Source organism: Saccostrea cucullata, unplaced genomic scaffold (assembly GCF_032062105.1).
Source record: "Saccostrea cucullata isolate Sc308-1 unplaced genomic scaffold, CSIRO_AGI_Scuc_v1 ctg2375, whole genome shotgun sequence".
Classification (NCBI taxonomy): Eukaryota; Metazoa; Mollusca; class Bivalvia; order Ostreida; family Ostreidae; genus Saccostrea; species Saccostrea cuccullata.
Genome location: NW_026931665.1, coordinates 271,430 through 293,960, shown reverse-complemented (window position 1 = coordinate 293,960; position 22,531 = coordinate 271,430). Strand labels below are relative to the sequence as shown.

At 33.2% G+C, this 22,531-nt stretch overlaps 1 protein-coding gene across 1 annotated transcript; it reads left to right on the top strand.

The window, feature by feature from the left end:
- The first annotated feature begins 14,166 nt into the window (after positions 1–14,166).
- LOC134233241 (uncharacterized) lies at positions 14,167–18,826 on the top strand. The gene is made up of 2 exons (XM_062715227.1): positions 14,167–14,383; positions 16,729–18,826. The coding sequence occupies exon 2, from the start codon at positions 17,610–17,612 to the stop codon at positions 18,546–18,548; it is 939 nt and encodes a 312-aa protein (XP_062571211.1). The 5' UTR covers positions 14,167–14,383; positions 16,729–17,609; the 3' UTR covers positions 18,549–18,826.
- The last annotated feature ends 3,705 nt before the right edge of the window (positions 18,827–22,531 follow it).

The window sequence follows — 22,531 nt, the reverse complement described above, 5'->3', positions numbered from 1 at the left end:
TAAGTTTTTTTTTCTTCAGTAATAGATCTATTGATGTTTATAAACTAAACAATACCAACAGAAAATCTCCAAAATCATCAATGTATTAGTGCATAAAGAGTTTTTTTAAAATAAAAACTATCTCCTCGGAAACAAACTTTTCATTTAAAATTTCCAAATGTATGGCATAAAGGTCTTCAGAGACAAAATGAGGACGAATCGAAAGCGTGATTTTATAAGGGCACAAAATATTTGTCAAAAGTTAAAGTTTCGACATTGGCCTATTAACTTTAAACTTTATCTGTTAAAACACTAATTCTACTTAAAGCAGTAGCACTTTTCAGAAAGTACAAAGTATGCAAAAACATTTAAAAGCTTGAATTTTCAATTTTAACTAGGGTATGCCCTTGCGATATTGAAATTTGTTAATGACCTACATCTAGTACACGAACTATGCATTCATCACGTGACTGTCAAATGATGGGACCAATTAAACTGCATACAGTACAGAGTCGATTATACTATCCATTTCCATAAGTTTTTAAGTTCTGTGACAATAAAACAGCTCAATTAAAATAAATTCAGTTTTTAAAAAATAATTCCCTTTTTTGCACTTCTATTTTTCGCTGATTTCTCATAGCAAATCTTGACAGTGCTGCGAAATGATTGTTTCTGCGAGGCAATTTGAAACTCTTTGTTAGTCACAATTTTAAAGTGTCCTTTTAAAAAATAAACTTATAGTTTGTTTTGTTCTATGCTTTATTTGGATAAAAATATTGAAAGAAAAACGTTGAAGATGTATTTTTCACAGATTTCGGTGCAAAAAAGTCATATTCAATGTACTGTAGCACCAAAAGGCGCATATCGACAGGCTTGATTTGATTTTTAATTAAGCTATGTATGTATAAATTAAAAACATACTTGTCAAAAAATTTTAAGACTTTTAATATCAATAGCAAATTGCTACTTCGTTTAGTTATAAACTGTATTTATTAATGATTCACATCAATCAACCAAAGAAGTTTTTTGTTTAACATTTACATAAGATAAAAGTTTAATTCTAATGAAAATGAGAAAGATTGAATTAGATTTACATTAAACGAGAGGCCCATGGGCCACATCGCTCACCTGAACAAAATTTGGCCATGCTGCTCTTTAACAAATAACCCCCCTTTGCAATACTGATTTTGACCAGGCCATATCCTAAGGGATCATGATTTGGACAATACAGAATCTTCACTACCCCGAGATGCTTTTATATAAGTTTAAGCTTTTCTGGCCCAGTGGTTGTTGAGTAGATGAATTTTAAAGTTTTTCCTATATATTATATATTTCCTACATATTTCCATGTAAAATTTAAATTCCCCATTTTGGCCCCGTCCTACCCCAAGGAGTCATGATATGAACAATATAGAATTTGCACTTTTCCAGGATGCTTCTACATAAGTTTCAGCTTTACTGGCCCAGTGGTTTTTGAGAAAAAAGATTTTTCAATTTATTCCCATTATATTTTTACATCTATGTAAAACTTCTCTATTGTGGCCCCGCCCTATTCCTGGGGGTCATGATTTGAACAATCCAGAATCTACACTACACACAAGATCCTTTCATATAAGTGTAAGTTTTTCTGACCCAGTGGTTCTTGAGGAGAATTTTGTTAATGACCGTATGACAGCTAGACAGACAGACGGACGGACGGACGGACACAGGGTGATAAGAAAAGCTCACTTGAGCTTTCAGCTCAGGTGAGTAAAAATTTAACAAAATGACAAAATTCATCGACAGTGTTGACATAAAATATATTTACAATGGTGCGAACTGCGTGTACATGTACATGTTTTGCGAAATTGGTTACAGAAGATTTTACAATTTACATCGAACGGATCCTGCGCGAGCAGAATCAGGAGAACAATTTCGCCAATCTCCATATAATTCTTTAATTTGCAATTTAGATAAACAAAACTTGTTGGAGAGACTGAGAACCAATTGGAGGGACAAACAAGCAGAAATGTCTTATGTTTGATAGTTTTAAAACCTGTTAAATCCTAGGTGGTATTTGAAATACAAATTCAGTTAACTATTTCATATATACCTTGTAAAATAAATGTCGATCAGAATGTGAAGAAATGAGATCATCTTATCCCTACATGTGTTTTTTAAATCAGGGATGCATATAATTACAGGGTTTCCTACTGACAAATACCTGGATTTCTGTATGTACTAATTCTCCATTGCCCGCCACATATTTGACGACTATCACCTGAACATAGGTAGCTGCATTCGCTGTCGGGCTTTATTTCGCTTTTGCTAAGACAGTTCCCACAAAAACATTGATATGAAAACTACAAATAAACAGAATGTGATAAGAAAAGTAAATTATATAAAAGGCATTTTAAACCACAAACTTCAGAGATTTTTAAATCAGATTTTACAGTCGCCTGTGTAATACAGTTGTTCCCCAGGTAGCAAGCTTACGTTGGGCCAAACGCAACATTAACAATTAAAACTACCTAGACTATCTGTAAGTTTAATGCGTTTTCCCAACAACGTCTTGTTCATTTACCAAACGTTTAACCAACAACTTAACTAAATGTCGGACCATTATTCGACGACCAACCGAGAGTGATCCATTGTACAAGTTTCTGTTGCGCTGATGTTGGTTCAATTTTAAACAAACGTTGGCCATACGATCTAAAACATGTTGATCAAAAATCGGCGATTCGATTGTTTTATAATCAGTTCAACAATATGAAACTAACTATCCAGAGGGGGTTGGGAAATGTCCCCCCTCCGGTTATTTGCAGAGTGATTAAATGCATAGGTTTGAAGCCTTAAAAGTAAACTCCACCAATACCCAAATAGTTTTTTTAAGTCCTGATAATGTATTTACGTTTTTGTTAACTTGACAATAAATTTCTAGGTTAGATTTTGTTTGACTTGTGTGAACAGCCTCCTGAAAAAAAATTCCTTGACCCAAACCTACACTGTCCATTAAATAACAAACATCAATTGTCTAGTACATGTAACATAAAGGGTTTTCTTCCTTCCAGATGCTTTAAATGAAATTGAAAAATATATATCAGTATGATTAATTAAAAAATGTTCAAAAATCCAATCAATGCCCCTTAAAATCAAAATTTACTACGTTAGGCCATCGTGGCACATACATTTACAACCTTAACACACATTGGCCATGTTTCATGTCAACATTATTTTGTTTTCCCGCAGGCCTTTGCATCCTAAATCCAACTTTTAAATATTGAGTTGTATAAAAAACAAAGGTATGGAACTCCTTACACTGAGTACCAAATTTTGATAATAAAATCAGCCGGGGGCCAGGATTTTTTTTTTTTCAGAGGGGAAGATGGAGGGTCTATCACAGTAAAAAAATCAAACCTAAAATTTCTTGACACTCAAAAACAAACCGTAGCCTTATTATATTTTGCAGTTGTGTGTAATGTTTTACGTTACGTCACGATCTTTTTTCGTCAGATGCACCCAGCGTAAACAATTCACGTGATTTGTCTACTGAAATTATCAACATTGACATGGAAATAGTGTGTTGCACGAGCAACCAATCAGGGATAAGAAGATAGTTCCAGTGGTGAAGTTTGCAGTTAGGAGGCGTGTATAATTCACCTTGAGTGCAGCTGTCAACTAGATCGTGACGTACCGTGAATTTTGACACTTAGCTGCAAACTATAATAAAAGGTGTCTATGGTCATTTAACTTGGTTTAGTAAATACACTCCATCACTCTGCAGATTATACCAGAGTATAGAAGGATAGGACACCTTTAAGTGTAAAAAAATCACAACTTAAAGTGTTAATTTTACAGATTAAACTGAAAAAATTACAGATTAAAGTGTAATATTTACACGTGTAGAAATTGAAAAAAAATTAAAGTGTCCAAGTGGCACTAATAGGCTTCCGAAATCTTCTGACGGTACTAGGCACCGAAGTATAAAGAAAATTTCGCTATTCTTATCCAGTTATGTCATTGGTTTTATTGGTTTGTTTTTTATCTTTACTGAAAGGAAAAAGAAATGCATAAAAACATAATACGCGAAACGTTTTTGACTATGTGGCCGAAAATTATGAAAGTTTGCCATATGCGTATTTTTGTTACTCTGCACTCAAATCGCTGGTCAAAACTACTCAGCCATGAAATGTGTGGTGTCAGGAAAGGGAAGTGATAAAAAGCCAAAAACGCGTGCATGTTGATGATGACAATTTTATGATCACATTTTGTAGTGCCAAGCAATGCATTATAGAAATACAGTGGCTGCAACGGTATTGTTGACAAACCAAGAATCGTAGAATCATTCGTGTATCGTGCGTAACCGTTCGTGTAACGTGCGAGATCGTGCGTGTATCAGACTCAATCGTTTGCGGTTTTAATCGTGCAAGATCGTGCGTTTAGAATCGTGTAAATTTCGTTTTGTAAGTTTTTATCGGAATGTCATTTGAAAAAGAAGCAAATAAACATTTCTCTTTTTTAAATTTATTTATTTAAATGCAAAAAAAAAAAAATAAATGAAGCGCAATTTACATAATTAAATGCAGAACGAACTAATCATCTCGTAAACTAGCAATATAGTAAGTCGTACAATATTAAGTTCTCGTCAAAAAGCGCAATCAATATTGTGATAAACCGTACATAGATCTTTAAAGTTTTTTTTTTTTTTTAAATCTAATTTTCATTTTTGTTGACTGCTAATTGTGGTAAAGATAATTTTAAAATCCATACATCAAAAATAAATATTTTTACAACAACATAAACATTTCTCAATTCTTACATAAATATTTATAGTCGACGAATTTACATGCACAGGACATGCTATTGGGGGTTTTGATTATCTGTGTTTATCTCTGGAGCTTACTTTAAATTAATTTTTTTAATTTCTGCAAATAAAAAAGTTAAATAATTGGCAAGTTCATTTTTAGAGAAACATTGAATCAATAGAAATATACGGAAAAAAATTGTAGGTTGTGTCATTTCATGCTGCCATCTTTTTCAATCGTATCCCCCTTTCTGCATATCATAAAATCCAATTCAATCAAATTATACGACTCAAATACATGTACATCTTCTGATAGAACGAAAAAAATCTGTTTTCTTAGGTCGCAGAATTACCTAAATACTTATTTATAATATAAAATATTAAGTTTAGCACGAAATTGATTACAGAAATATCCATTTCCTGTTTTTTTTTCAAAGTCTATGAAATAATATTGATAATTCTTTGATATCTTAAATTTGTATAAAGCCGTATTTCGTTTTGAAAATATCGATTCCTAAATATTTTGAACCATTTTGAGTGAAGAATCGTGCGTTAGCGTTAGCAATCGTGTAAGATCGTGTAACGTGTAGAATCGTGTGCGTGGAGGATCGTTCGTGTAACAGGTTTAATCATGCGTTTATCGTGCGGGATCGTTTGTGTAGCGTGATCGTTTGTGTAAGTTGTCAACAATAACGTTGCAGCCACTGTATAGACATCATTTTTCGCATTTGCAGTCAGTATAAATTTCTTGCAATCATGGTATGTCTGACGGAAGTTACACTGGGTCCAGTAATTGAATTGTATAAGTGAATAAAAAGGCAACAGCATGTTGCTATACAGTTTGTTTTAAACTTTTCAACAAAAAAAGTTTTTTCAACAGTTAGAGAGTAACTTTAAAGGTTTCCAACCAACCATGGCGCGTTACAACGTCACATCAAGATAGGGCTTTTCATCATCCCACCTCGGTTATTGTCAAGTCATAATCACTGAAACCAGTATTTATACAGCAGACTATCATACCCATATTTTCCACCCTAAAATTAACAGAAATTTTCGCTCTAATTTGGTCCGCGAGCTTGGCAACTTTACGTCGATTTTACTCTCAAACTTGCAGGTACCGGCCGTATGCGTAATGTTTTAGCATGTTCACACTGGGAAAATGTACACAATGTTTGTTGAGACTTTCTTACAAATATTTACGTGTAGCATAAAAGCCGGATTCTGTTAATTCTATCCTAAAATATTCGTGGTATTCATTTGGTGGGGGATTTGTTGGCTTTGGAATAATACAGCTACTCTCAACCATTAAGACTAATATCGTCGGAAGGGTTGAATAATAATCCAATGAGAAAGATAAATGCTCTGCTCAACTCAATGCACAGGAAAATCAAGGTTGTTACCAATGTGCAAGAAGGATTATGAGAATTTTTATTTTAACTTTGGGGGTATCGACATTTCAATTTCAATTACTCAGGAATATTCATTCAAAGTCACACAAGATTTTGGTAACTTGTTGATTAAATAAGCATTAAAATGTTTGATAACAATACTACAACATATTTTCGAAAGACTAGTCTTAATTTAATATAAAAGTTTACTATGCGTTTCTTTTTCCTTTCAGTATACATACGTATTTGTATAATTTGTATCTTTTATTAACATCTAGTGTTAAAAGTCACCTCAACACCGTAGAACTTTGTCTTCCTTGCCGAGCAAAATTCTTTACACTTTTCTACCGTCAGGTATGTGTACCATTTATCTCCTTCGTCTAAAGTACGTGGATTCTGATCTTCATAGCAACCTAAATACCCTTTGGAAAATAATAAGAATCTGAGTTTTCTATTCGGAATCAAGAACAACTATCATTAATTATGTATTCATTCACACAAGGAACTATCAAAGATAATCAAAAGAATTTTATTTCATATAATCATAGCACTGTCGGCTTGTATCTCTAAAAAAGAATATAGGGAAATATTTCGAATACTTAAAAAATAAATTAAGAGTTAAAAATGTGCACATTATATCAACAAATAAGGTGACTATTCCTTCTTTTGAAATCCCAGTGAAAGCAAGACTATGAATTAATATATATTTATTAACGATACCTTTATCTTCACAGATACCGCGATATAATTCAGAGCAATCCGAGGAAATGGAAAACGCTTTTACAGCACCACAACTTAATGTCAGACAAGTTGTTTTCCTGTCAGATTTGGTATTTGATGAATTTGGTGAAATGGATGTATCTAAACCAAGAAAATATCATACAAAGCCTTTCTTCCATATTCTAATCCATAAATACATGTATTAGCATAATAACTGAGGAGAAGTTACATATATTTTTTTTTAATGTAAACAATTGTCCATTACACATTTTGAAATGATTCAAGGAAATTTTAAAAATTTTCTTCTGTTTTTTTTACTTATTTTCTCCAATTATTCTCAAAATATACTTTCTAAGTTAATGTAACTACATTTTGTAATCACTTATTTCTCACGTTCAGACTTGAAATTATTTGCTTTAAATAAGTATTATATCGAACATAAAATATACTCTGGAATCACTAATCTTCGTCGAGGTTTAATTTTCGTTGCTTTCGAGGTGTGGAAAGAACCACGAATTTATGGCCACCACGAAATGTAAAATTTGACATGTATAACTACTACACATTTTTCCAACCACGAAATTAAATCCCACATCCAATTCTTTTTTCTCAAACCTCGAAAATTTGACCCCTCACTTGAAAAAATGTGATTTTACAGTAATAAAATTAAGGCACTTGTCTTTTGTTAGGTCAAAATGTTACCTAGGGAATCAACAGAAATTTTAAGTATTTCGTGTAAAGTAGATAATTATATATTATTTGTTAATTTTTGCTAAAAAATTTTAATGAATAAAAATATTGTTTACCATATCTACGCATGAAAAAAATATATTTTTTTGCTAACAGTTCACAATACAAATATGTATTATAATAATCGGTTCATCATCACCTTTAATTATATCTGCAATATATAAACTGTAGGCATTAGGTCCCCCACATTCCAAAAATCGAACATCTCCATTATCTTCTTTGCATGTTGCATTACATCTATTAGATTTGATTTTCCTAGCTAAAATAGGACGTTCCAGACACACACATTCCTCTTCCTATGGCAATGCAACGTTAAAATAGAAAGATAAAATAAACTTGACAAATATAATGAACATATATGTGCCTGCTAGTGCAGAAGTACACAATTTAAAAGAAATATTTAGTGAGAACATGTTATATCAATACTGATATTTCATTAGTGTCAAACAGCCTTGGCTGCAACTAACCTTAAAACTAAGAATAGTTGAAAGTTGCAACTTTCGTAAAGCAATCGACATTTTACAGCTAAAGTTCCTAGTCTTTCGGATGATGCCTTAAAACGGAGGCTCCATGTTGAAGTGTGCTTTGGTGCAATTAAAAAGAAATTTGGCTGCTCGCCCTTAGAACTGAGTACAATCTAACTGAGAATTTTTACCGATGTATTGGGACGTCTTTATATCATCTGAGTGATAAATTTTTGAACGGGACGTAACATCAAGCTTGATGAAATTAAAAGGTTCATGATAGATAACTATGGCCGATCATAACAAATCTATAATCAATCTTCAAAAATTCGAAAAAATTAATACGAAACTATGAATAGGACAAAAGAAACTTCTTAAAATTCTGGAGATAATGTTAGCTACGTAAGAGTAGTAAGTTTTATCGTAAAGTTTTCTGACTACACTATTTTTATTCTTTCATGTTGCCCATGAAAGTTTCTTGATCAATTTGAACAATGTTCAGTGTAAAAGACTGAAGTTTTGCTTTCATAGATATGGAACCAATGTTTGCTTCAAGTGACAATTTATAGATTTTTGTTTCGTAGATTATTGAATATGGTTACAAATTATAACACCATATTAATTTAACAAATGATGAATTAGTCATGCTAATATTTTATAATTTAACTATATCAATGATTTAAACGAAAACATGTCCAAAATTTCTTCAAATATAAGTTTTTATTCTTTCTCCTTTCCTCTCTCTTTAAATAACTAGATGCATGCATATGTTCATGACAAAAAGGAAATTCAACGTTTTTGTTATCACAATCAAATGCATCCCTCCTGAAATTTTGAAGATGTACATGCAGATGAACATATCATGTTATTCAATTCTTTCTCCTAAAATATGCTTTGTAAGAGTACCTTTAATCCAAAAACTGTCGTATTAACAGATTCACATATCTCTTGACAAAATCCAACGGATGGATAAATCATCTGAAATCCTTGATAGTTATTTCCATTCTTTAAATAATAACACCCTACAAAGAATTTGTCAGTTATGCACGGATATATTTATAATTTTGCTTAAATTCTCAATCAAAATGTGTAGTTCAGACCAATTTGTGTTTTTTTTTACTAATGTGTGCTTCTCTTTACCTCCTTTGTAACTTTGTCAAAATATAAATTCTGCAGAACATACCAAGAATTTTTATCCACGATGATTGTCTTTGGTAGGCACTAGACCAAAACTCCATTGCTTTTGTGAAAGAGTCACCTCTTCTTAATGTATCATTATTATTACTACAGTGTTGTTGAGCTTCAAACCAATCCCAAGACGTCAAAAAAGACATACATAATAAATCACCTGCAAATACATTGATACAGATTGAAATTATTATTTATAATAGGTGATTGACATTTTCCCTAGCTATAGTATGAAATGAAGAAATACGATGTCAAAAAATGCTTACTTGAGCTTACATACATTAAAATACATGTACCTATAAGCATACTGTGTACCGGTAGAAATAAAAGACAGAGTTTCAGTAATTGGCTGACACCACGAAGCTTAAGGATAACATTTTCCAAGGAGCTAGGCTATCAGAGGTATAAGCTAACCAGCTAAATTTTGTAAAAGCATATTTACATAGGATTTTCTTGTGTTTTAACAATAAAAGACAACATAAGGAACAATATTTATCTTACTGATAAATCTAAATCATTATGGCATATGTACTTTCTTGGGTTTCCTTGCATGCTATTGTCTACTCCATGCGATTCACAAAATGCACTCCCCATGTGACCGTCTGATTTTATACACCACTCGATCAGTCAGTTTGTCTTCAGTGAAAGACGTGATATAATATTAATCAGTCCGTCTCTAGTAAATTCTTGGAAGGTTCTACTTAAAGGCAATGGTTACTTCCCGGAAATCAAAAAAAGCAAACTATGGATTTTTTTAAAATTGGATCTCGAACTTTAGAATATTTATTAATTTAAAAAAAATAATAATGATGAAGTATCGCCCATGAACAAGTACTACATGTTTTACGCAATTGCTTTTTGTTTTATAGATTCGTAATATGCAGGGGCCTTAATCTCTACATTTATTCTTTTAACACACAAATATTTGATATAGTTTTCAATATGTTTTAACATGCTGTTATAAGCATTTATCATTCTTATTCACTGTCTTTCGACATTTTTAATTACCAATACACTTGAAAACAATTCAGATAACTTCTAACAGATCCATCCACCAGCTATCTTAAACAATCATATTAATCTGTCTTCATTTCTTACTCCAAAATATTAAATCAATTTAATTAAGAATATTAAATTGATTTTTATGTCATACTAACCCTTAAACGTTATCCAAATGCAGGTACATTTTCCTTGTAAACCACTAATTTATTTATTGAAGCAATTGCCACATGTGTTTTAATCGAACATGTGTTTATCTAGTGTATAGGAAGGGTGTTGGTTTGATTGGTTAACGTATTTTAAGAATGCCTGTTATACAGGTATTTTGTTAAAGCAAGCACGTTTTAGCGTATGTAAAAGTTAAATGCTATTCGAAGGCTCTTTCTCACTAGTGCAGTCAGACGTTTCCACGCAAACCCACCCTTCCTTACAAGTATCATCTTTGTTTTTAATAATTATATGCTTTTCTTTTGTAGATTATACCAGTTGTTAGGAGGGAAAGTTGGAAATGTATATTCTGTTTATAGTAATAAACTGCACTTACGAGAGCTCTTATGTCACTACCCATATACGTTTGCTATTAATTTTATAAATTATTTGTGTTCGTTGAGTGGAAACGAGAAAATATATAATTCCTGTTTGAGACGCAATTTATCTTTACCTTAAAGTCAACCGATAAATTTCTTTGATTTTCATGAGTAACACATATTTTAAGATATATAAAATCATGGTGTTTTGAAAAAGATCCTCAATTAATATTGTTATGACATTTTTCGCCCCAAGTCCCTTGCCCTCCAACAAAAATAGACATAAACAGTGTATTACTTTTATCATACTTTTATGTTCTTCGGATATTAGTTACTTATTTAGGCAAGCTTTCTGATATTCTTATATATCATCTTGCAAATCACCACTAGAAGACAAGATTTATATATCATAGATATTAACGTGCAAAGGGATCTGAGATTCAAAAAAAAAAATTTATTATTTATTGCCTGACGTCATGGAGTCAGGCTGTATCAGGATTATTATTTGCATTATCCGAACTTATGCGATCACACCTAGAGAGCTAGATTTTGCGCAAGCTGATTTTCATTGGAATTCTTTACCTGCATTGTGGAAACGCATTTTGAAAAAAAATTACGCTTTTTGAAGTTGGTTAAAATTGGGACAAAATCAACGCACTTTGAAAAACGTTTTCAAAGTGCGTTAAATTTGGGACATAGTCAACGCACTTTGAAATGTTTCTTCAAACTGTGTTAAGAGTTTACATCAATATATTTTACCATGGCTTAATGCACTTTGAAAAAAAAATATGTATAAACAAAAAATCTGATTTTAGATTTTAGTAATGGAAAGAATTTATTTCAGTGTTATTTATCTTTCAGTACACTTATGAATTGATTTACTCCCGTCAAGAAGAAGAGAAGACGCTTAGAAGATATCTCAGATTAACTCTTTCTCTTTCAATACGAATGCGTCGGTAACAAATAAAGCGGGGGGGGGGGGGGAGAGAAATAAACTCACAAAAGGGTAAGTCGCATTTTTTCATGCCTATATGATGCATATCTTTCCAAAATAAGTGGGGAGGGGGGAGGGCTAAGCCCCCCTCCCCTTGCCCTTCGCCAGGTTATGATGCCTATGCTATACCCAACAATGGATACTGTAGATTCCTTATTTTTGGCAAGTACTTATTATCGCGAATAAGCTCTTCAGTGTCAAATCGCGAGAATAATAATTTGCAAATTATATTACTGATGCAAAATACTGCAGTGCCACTTATTTTATTCATCTTGCATGGAACAGATTATTAATATTCCATGTGATTCAGCCTTTTAACATGTTCATGTATCCTTTCTTTCTGCATTTCTACACTACTTGATCAGTCCATTTATATTTTACGAAAGAGGTGATGGTTCTTTTCGTGCCAAATTTCAATAGTAAGGTATCTTTACGCCTTTTCCTTGGATTGTTCTATTGTGTGAATGTTGTGCTAACTTTCATAGAATTAAGTAAAGTTTGTCCTTTTAACATCCTTCTAATGCTTCAAATATTATATCTACAAGTTTTATCTCCTTCTTTTAAAAAATATATTGTATATATTAGTGTATAGATATGCAAGAGTAAAGAAATGATTTTCTCGCGATTGGTTTATTCCATTAATGGACTAGTCCAATAATAATAAACCACGCAGCTCAAAACGTCATGGTCTCCAGATGTATGATCTATCATACGTCTCTGCTCAGATGCACAAAATAAATGTGAAACAGTGCAAATTCTTGGATTTGTTCCAAAAAAGGCCTAAATATTGAATTTACTTATTCCATTCTCAATAAATGATAGTGGCATATTTCCCACCCTTTTAAGAAAAGAAAACAAAAAAAAAACCAAATTGAACACACATTACTATTGTTTACTTCTGTGGAGAAAATACACTCCAACATTAAATGTGTATTTATTTATATCCATCTTTTAAAATGTTTCCAATGCATGATTTAATAACAGATCTTATAAAAGATGTACAATTAAGTTGTCATTTTAAAACCAAGGACATATCACTACATATCACCCCCAACCTCCCCCTACCCCACACCCAACTCTTCAGTATGCAGTGTGAATTTGATTCTTCTACAAGTTATATAAAATCAAGGGTTTCATATATACAAGGTTTCTTAAAATAAAAGTAAGGGCATATTTTAAACCCACAAAGGTATTGCTATAATGGATTATCACTTCTGAAGCAGTTATTGATTGATTTAGTCTGTCAAGCTTTTTGAAAAGCTGATACATGTTATATCATATTGACTTATTTAGTCCTAGTATTTTGCATGTCTGATATCTAACATAGTAAAAAAATCACACTTTATGTTTGCATGACTCTGACCTTATAGTGAAAAAAATAAAGATTTTTTTCTCTAAATTGGAGTAAGAATGCATTGATAAAACAATGTTATCACAGATAATTCAATTTATGCCGCTATGAGAAATATATTATATTTTACACCTAAGGATAATTCTGCATATCCCTGCGCAGTCTGCAGGATATGCGCCCTTATCGCAGCGCAATTATCATGGAACCTTTCATTGCAAAATCGCACCTTATTTTGCTTGACCGAGTTATCCAATCAAAATCCTTGATTTTGTTGCGCCATTTTTGTTAGCCTTGCAGTGCATTGAAGAAAAAAACCCACCACCCACCCTTTTTGGGGTTTTTGGTTTTATATTATTTTGCGTTTTTGTCCAGATTTGTATTTTTCTAATTAACTTGTCATATGTTTCTTGATTGGCGCAATTGTTTGAACGCCCCCAAAGATTTACTCATTTATGTTATATTTTATGCATATTTACATGTACTCTGATATGTGCACTGCATGTAAATTTCTAGTCAGTCTCAGCGCAATTGTTTGGACGCCTCCAAGGATTTTCTCATTTATGTTATATTTTATGCATATTTACATGTACTCTGATATGTTCACTGCATGTAAATTTCTAGTCAGTCTCAGGGGGATCACACTTGTACCTTTCACCTGTGTACATGTAACCTGTATTGTTTAATATTAGATGATCCCCCTTAATGATTTGTTATACATTTTACTATATGTCATTGAATAAAATGACATATTCGACAAAACTGCACATCTGTGTTTGGTTGTTTTTCACTGCACTTTCAGGCTGATATTTCTCATAGGAGGCATAAAAACAGTTATGATTTTTTTTCCCAACGAACCACCTTTTATTCATTTAAGAAGAAATTCAGGGATGTGGTATTGAACGAGAAAACGTCTTCACCGTTTTATTTTATATTTTTTGTTTGATGATTTATTTGTACAAACCAGGTCACGTGACTCTTGTGTATGGACGTACATTTTTGTGTGCTCCGGGTTTTGTGAAAAATGTATCTTAAACAGTGTAAAATTGTTTTAAATCTTGGTTTGACTGAGTATAATGACTGGGACTAGGAAAAACAAACAGAAGTAGCGGAAAAAGTACAAAAGTAGCAGTAGTATAAGTGGTAGTGAAACTAGCCCCGATTCAATACATTTTAAAGGTGAGGACAGTTTGAATAGTATTCATCAGAACATCGAAGGTGATGTTACGGTGAGTGATTTACTGTGTCAAACAAATTCTATTCTATACGCGCCAAGTGAAGAATGTAGTGTATTTGAGGACACATCTAACTCCTGTGTAAAGCCTATGGAAAATATAAACATGGCAACAAATCTAACAAACCCTGACTCTGTCTCTTGAAAACTTGACACATTATTATCGGTAGTCCACGATCTAAAAAATAATCAAGAAAGCATGAGGCGTATGTTCGAGCCGAAATTAGATAAACTGAAAACTGACTTGACAGAAAATGTAGAAAAAAAGATACGGACACTGAAGGATGAAATAACCCTAGATATCGCAAGCGAAACAAATCGCACAGATCAAATTATCAATTGTATTCAATCCGTTCAATCACGCCTAGTCAATTTAGAGAAACACGTAACAGGCGATAACGGTTCATGTAATCATATTGAACTCGATTGACACTCAGCAAACCCGCTAGATAATAACGACATTACTGTCATGGTATGTGGCATTCCTGTCACAGAGGATGAAGATATTATGCAAAAAGCCCAAAATTTAATTCTAGCTCTTGGAGAATCTGTGTCACAAAATGTTCATATAACAAGTGCAGTCCGGCTGCAAACAAGACTTCCAAATAAACCAGGCCTTGTTAAAATATGTTTTCAGAACAAAGACGAAAAAATCTGTGTGCTCCGAAACAAAATGGAATTCAAAGACATCGAATTATACAATAAAGATTTTATCAAAAGCAGCAAATCTCGTATTGAGCGATTGATTGAAATTAAGGCACGGGTCTTCCTGCGAAATTTGCCGACAGAACAAGAAAGATCACTAAAGGTCGATGCAAGCGGAAGAATCAAACCCCGTCAAACCGCGCAGATTGCCAAACAAACCCACCAACAATAGCAATTAGTTAGGCCCATTAACACTATTAAACAGGGCCTGATAAATATTTGTGGCTGGACTCATGAAAACCGTAAGTTACGAATAAATATTATACAAGCAAAAGACTGTGACATAATGTGCATAACAGAAAAGCAATTAGCAGGACAAAATGAAATTAAAGTTCCAGAGTATAAATAAAGTTCCAGGGTATAAGTGGTTTGGACACAATGGAGTCAATATTCATAAAAACGCTCCAAAGGCTTCTGGGGGAGTTTGGATTCTAGTCAAGACATGGATGCTAGAAATGTACAGCATTACAGTAGTTGATAAGATTTTTGATGGTATTGTTGAGATTAAGATAGTCAATCAGAATACCGTGTTACATGTATCTGCCCCCTGAAAATTCAAGTCGTGGACGAGACGACCAAAGTTTCTTTGCGTATCTCTTGGCACAGATTTACATGAATAGCAAAAACCATGGTATCTTCATAATGGGAGACTTTAATTCACGAATTGGTTCACTTTGTGAACCATTACCGGACATTGATGAGTTGCCGAAACGGATCTCCATAGACAACTGTATCAATCAACATGGGCATGAATTTATAGAGTTCCTTAATGAAGCGAAGTTTTGTGTACTCAATGGCAGGTTTAGTGACAATGACAATTTCACTTCAATTTCCGGAAAGGGGAAAACTGTTGTGGATTTATATATGTATACCACAAGAAATATTTAATTATATTCAAGATTTCAAGGTACGAACCACACAGTCTATCGTAGACGCTCATATGCTACACGGATTAATTGGATCAAAATCCAAACTACCTGATCACTCAGTAGTTGAATGTGAGCTCAATGTAACGCATCACTCCCTTTCACTTAGTTCCGACGATAAAGCGAACTGTCATAAGCATGCTAAGGGATATAGACTTGATCGGATACCGTTAGACTTCATGACGAGTGAATTAAGAAGAGATGTCTTGTCATCAAATTGAACGGAGTAGAGAAACACAAGAAAATATAGACAGAATCTACAATAATTTGTGTTCGGTTATTCAATCAGAGATGGAGGAAAAGATTCCGAAAGTGGCGTATTATGATGCAAATAAGCGATCAAAAACCCGGAAACTTCCAGGAATTCCGCTCTAATGGACCTTTGGAATAACATGCGATTAAAAGAAAAGGATTTTATTCGGTACAGTGTTAGCAGACATATGAAGTCAGCACTAAGGAGTGATTATATTCAGGCAAAAGATGTTTTGATAAAACACTAAGACATGAAGAAGGAATATATAAAAAATCTACTGCGACTGAGATTGAAGTGCTCACAACTACTAATCCGAAGAAATTTTTGGAAAAGATAAAGAAATTAGGTCCCAAAAGCGATAACAACATTCCGATGGAAATTGTTAATGATTCTGGAGAGATTGTGACAAGTGAGCATGAAGATTTGGGAAAATGGCGCGAAGACTTTGAGAAACTTTACAACGGAACCAGCAGTGACGAATTTGAAGAGGCACATTACACCCAATCTAGAACTCATAAGCAATTACTGGAAGCCAATATGGAAGATCCGTTATTTGATTCAAACGGGGAACTGAACAGCAATATTACATAGGAAGAAATTTTGGAAATTGTGCGTGCGAAATCAAAATCTGCAAGTGGTTATGATGAAATCCCTCACAATGTACTGAAGTTCCCGCTTGTTATTAGGACACTACAGAACCTTTTTCAGCTAATATTTGATACAAGTACTATACCGCCTGTTTGGCGAAAGGCTGTTATATGTCCTATTATCAAAGATCACTCATCTGATGCCCGACTACCTATGAACTACAGAGGGAATAGTTTTCTATCATGTATCAGTAAACTTTATAGTGTTTTTATTAACAAACGCTTAGTCAGTTTTCTTGAAAACCAAGAAGTTCTTGTAGATGAGCAAAACGGTTTCCGAAGACATAAATCATGTGAGGATCATATTTTCACTCAAAACAGTGTAATTAGAAATACAGAATCACTTTTTGTAGCGTTTATTGACCTGAACAAGTGTTTTGACGTTGTAGACAGAAACATGATGTTGTACAAACTCTTGTTACACGGCGTGGATGGTAAAATTTACCATTAAATCCGGAGTATATACCAGTCCTCAGAAGCTTGTATCCGATTGAACGGAAAACTTACACTTGGTTCTACTGTAAAACAGGCGTAAAGCAGGGAGATAATCTATCACCAACACTTTTCTCCATATTTATAAACGATCTCGTGAAGGAAATCAATGCTCTTGGCCTTGGGACAGACCTCCTTGATAGGAAACTATCTGTACTACTTTATGCGGATGATATCGCCCTAATGGTCAAAAGTCCAGAAGATCTACATGTATGTTGGACAAGCTTCATCAGCGGTGCAAGAGATGGAGAGTATTGTTCAACACGGATAAATCAAAGTGTGTTCATTTCAGGAAAGTGAGAAGGAAACAGACAAAGTTTGAGTTTGTTATCGGCAAAAAAAGATTGGAGAAAGTTGACCAATACAAATATTTAGGTGTAACGTTCACCTTCAGTGGAAACTTCACAGAGAATGCAGAGATTCTTTCAAAAGCTGGGGGAAGAGCGCTTGGAAAGATAATCTCCAAAATACATACCAATAAGGACTTTGGAATTAAAGCAAATGAGAAGTTGTATTACTCCTGTGTAGTCCCCTTTCTGGATTATGCATCGGGAGTATGGGGATACAGCAAATACCAGGCCGTTGAAAATATCCAAAACCAAGCAATCCGATATTTTTTGGGAGTGCATCGTTTTGCACCTAGACTCGCCCTATACGGAGATATTGGTTGGATTCCTAGCTATTATCAACGGTGGATGAACATGATCCGTTATTGGAATAGAATACTTACGATGGATACTGACCGTATCACGAGGCTCGCATTCGATATGGATTACAGGTTTTGTTCTAACAACTGGTGCAGTGAAATCAAGGATATATTCCAAAAACTCGAATTAGAACATGTCTTTAACTCACAGGTACCTGTGGATATGAAAACGGCTGAACTGTGTATATTACGTTATTACTCATCTCTATGGGAAGACGCTGTCCAAAATGTTCCAAAACTCCGTACATACGTAACCATAAAATCCACCTTCGAACAGGAGGAATACGTGAAACTAAATCTAAGCAAAACGGAACGCTCACACCTCGCCCAGTTAAGGTGTGGTATTTTACCTTTGCGAGTAGAGACAAGACGCTACATTGGGGAACGACCAAAAGAGAGAGTATGTCAATTCTGCGATGCCGGCCACCCATACGAAAATGTGTAGTTGACCGTCAACTAGTCGTCAACTAGCCGTCAACTAGTCGTCAACTGATAATGCGAAAACAGTTGACCACTCGGAGTTGAATGCTTTTCTGAAAAGCGATCAACTGATTTGCATAAAACGGCCAGTTGACCATTAGTTGAATGCTAATACTTTGAAATTTCATGCAAAACAAGAGTTGACCACTAGTTGAACACTCCGACTTGTTAGAAAATTTCTCCCACGCTACATTTATGTTGGGCTCAAAATTACATTATCATAGATCGGGTTTGTTATACCATAATTACAACAACCAAGATTTGAATCAGTATACATGTGATTTTCTGTGGAAGTTGGGAATTTTGATTTGAAACATTATGTGTTCGTGATGATTCAGCGTGTAAAATATATCTCATGTGCTATTGTAAGTATATAAAATGTAAAGAATCATTTTACTAAGCGTGTTATTTTTAAACAGATAATAAGAATACAAAACACTGTAGCCAGTATAGGTCCCTATTTTGTACTCTTTTAAATAATCAAAGAATTCTGAAAACTTGTCAGGCATCAAGTGTTTTGTTGTGTTTCTTGTTGTGTTGGTAAAAATATACCATTGCTTTAGACTAACTCTATATATAATTTTTTCTGCACAAAAAAATGAAGAAGGCAAGTAACAACTTATGAGAGTGTGTAAGCTCAATTCGTTTATAATGCATTTGAGATTTACAAGTACATTTATGTCAATTAAGAAACTCCATTCTTTTGACTTTTCATATTTTCAAGAACACTGCTTGTCTTAACTTAGATTTCAAATCTCCCTCCATTTTTTTTTTCAAATATTTAATGAATGAAACCTACTTGCACTGACTAATGAAGTATTTAACTAGTGGTCAACTGCAATGGAAATAGTGGAGCATTCAACTAGCGGTCAACTGCAAAGGAAATAAAGGAGTAATCAACCAGCGGTTAACTGTAAAGGAAATAGAGGAGTATTCAACTAGCAGCCATCTGCAAAGAAAATTGAGGAGTAATCAACTAGCGGTCAACTGTACAGAAAAGAGTGGAGTATTCAACTAGCGGTCAACTGCAAAGGAAATAGTGGAGTATTTAACTAGCGGTCAACTGCAGAGAAAATAGTGGAGTATTTAACTAGCCGTCAACTGCGATGAAAATAGTGGAGTATTCAACTAGCGGTCAACTGCAAAGGAAATACTGGAGAATTCAACTAGCAGTCAACTGTAAAAGAAATAGAGGATTATTCAACTAGCGGTCAACCGCAAAGAAGATAGTGGAGTATTTAACTAGCGGTCAACTGCGATGAAAATAGTGGAGTATTCAACTAGCGGTCAACTGCAAAGGATATAGTGGAGTATTCAACTAGCAGTCAACTGTAAAAGAAATAGAGGAGTATTCAACTAGCGGTCAACTGCAAAGAAAATAGAAGAACATTCAACAGTGGTCCACTCTATGCAAATGAGTTGACCGCTCCCTCATTTGCATGGCAAAAATTCAACTAATGGTCAATTGACTGTCAGTTGACCGTCAACTAGTAGTCAACTGAATACTCCAATTGAATTCTAATTGTATTTTTTTCATATGGGGGAGTTGCCGAAACGGAAACTCATTTTGTACTCGATTGTTCATTCTATACAGACATTCGACAAAGCTCCTTCGGTAATCTGTTAGAATCCGACAATTTTTATCGATAGATAGCAGTGAAAAAATGAAAACTTTGACAACTAATTATGTAAGGAAACTTGCCAAGTTTGTGGTAAAAGCCTATACAAAAAGGAGAAATAACATTTATAAATGTATTTCATGCTAAAAAAAACTGATAATGCTACGGATAATTATTTTAATATTTCATTTCTATGTGCCTAAGTGAATTAGTCAATGAATTATATAGTGTACATAAACTATCAGTATGTGGACAATCATTTTAATAATCCAGTTCTATGATCACAAGTAAATTATTCAAGAACTATACAGTATACATACACCATTAGTCTGTGAGGAAATGTATGATTTCAATGCAGGTGACTTATAGGCCCAAAGGGCCGGGTGTAAAAAAAATTCAGTCTTTATATTTGAGATTTATTATATTATATTGTATTACACAAGTCACTATAATAAATAGATAAATTATTATTATTATTATTATTATTATTATTATTATTATTATTATTATGTACTCTTATTCGAAAATAATAAAACTCGTCTACATGTATAATGAACTGCTTGTTGCTCAATTATTTTCAAGCCCTGTGGTTTAAACTACTTAGAAATAACATGACGAATAAAAGAAATCAAAAGTTATTATCATTGACGTTTCGTAATAAACGTGTCATACTGCATTTATTTTGTAGGAAAATGTTTCTGAAAAGGTTTCTCCTCTTATTTCCCCAAAAGCATTTTAAATCTTTCTTGTCCATGCTTATTATCCCAATGACCACACATTTAACAGAATTTAAGAGGTTTAATTCGTCGAAGATTTTTCTTTTTTTCAAATTACTTTTCTTTCCTTTTAATCCCTTCCAATACTTCCATTTTACGTTACTGATATTCTTGTTAAAATGAAAATAATTATAGATGAAGAACCAAAACAGGTTACTAAATATATTAATTCTAACGTATGCTTTGCTCATGGTGATTGTGATATAAGAACGTAACCAGTCACGGAAAATATCGTGGTTTGGTTAAAATACTTATATCATTTTATCAACTTACATTTATATAACTAAAAAAAATTTCAAGTAATTAATAGATAGGTTAAGCATTTGACCGTGTACGTCTATACGTGTACGTGTAAACCTAGAAGTGATTTTACACGTACACGTAACTATGTCGTGTTCTGTTTAACAAATTGAACGTGTACCGGTACGTGTAAAACTTCATTTCAGCAAGGCACTTTACAATCCATTTGTATCAAATAAATCTATGACTTAAAATAAAAAAATGTGTTAAAAAAATAAAACAATTTAAAAAATAAAAAAAAAAAGGTTGTGAAGAAAGTTAAAATAAAAAAGATACATTGGATGTGTGTAATAAATTCTCAACTTCATACCAAATACCGGCTGAAAAATATTTATTGCGTAGTTTGAGTTTAAGAAGCTACAAGTTTTCAGCTACGTGTACTTGCGAATCTACACGTTGTGTACAACTTGTAGATTTACGCGGTAAGCAAATCTGATGACGTAAATCGCATTAAATTAGGAGATTTCCCTAGCTACACGTACACGTAGATGTACACGGTCATATGCTTAACCTCTCTATTTTAAAAAAAAATGGCTGGGATTATATATAATTAAATATAATGGAATTCAGATAGAATGAAAAGTCTCAGTCAGAATTCATTACACCAACTATACTGACCTCAAACGGTGTGATGCTTTTGCATTAACATCTTTACTTTGCATTCCACGTCTGGGGTAATTTGAACGAACTTTGAAATACTTTACGGAATATAAGTCATGTTTATATTGTAAAATCAATTTATACCTTATTTAAATAGACGGGAAATTCAAGGAAAAATACAAACCATTCAATGTTAAAATCCAAATACACAACAAAATTTGTAATAATTTCCTTGTCATTTTCATTTTATGTACGTATTAATGTCAGTATACGAATATTTTTTGTACTTGTCTTTCAATTATCAATTAACCTAGTGTTTTTCACGGCAAACATAAGGAAGATTTGTTAAAAATACACCCTTCTATTTATTTCCTTCCTGCTGCCCTGATAAACATATCCGATTCATTTAATGTTGTGTTATGTAAATACAGACAATATATTCATCTTTAGGTATTTAAGGTTAGAAAATCCATGTCAATAATATATTCCCTTGCAAATTATTCTGCCTGTATATTGCAGATAGTTAACAATTGGTGCATCGATTTTTGTGATAACGGTAAAGACCTGAAACAAAAACAAATACAATGAATTACTTATTAGTTACATGTACATGACACATGATATCATTATGTAACTATAAATATAGCATATAC

Excerpts from the sequence above, each read along its gene's own strand:
- LOC134233241 (XM_062715227.1), top strand. The coding sequence starts at position 17,610 with ATGTTGGACAAGCTTCATCAGCGGTGCAAGAGATGGAGAGTATTGTTC.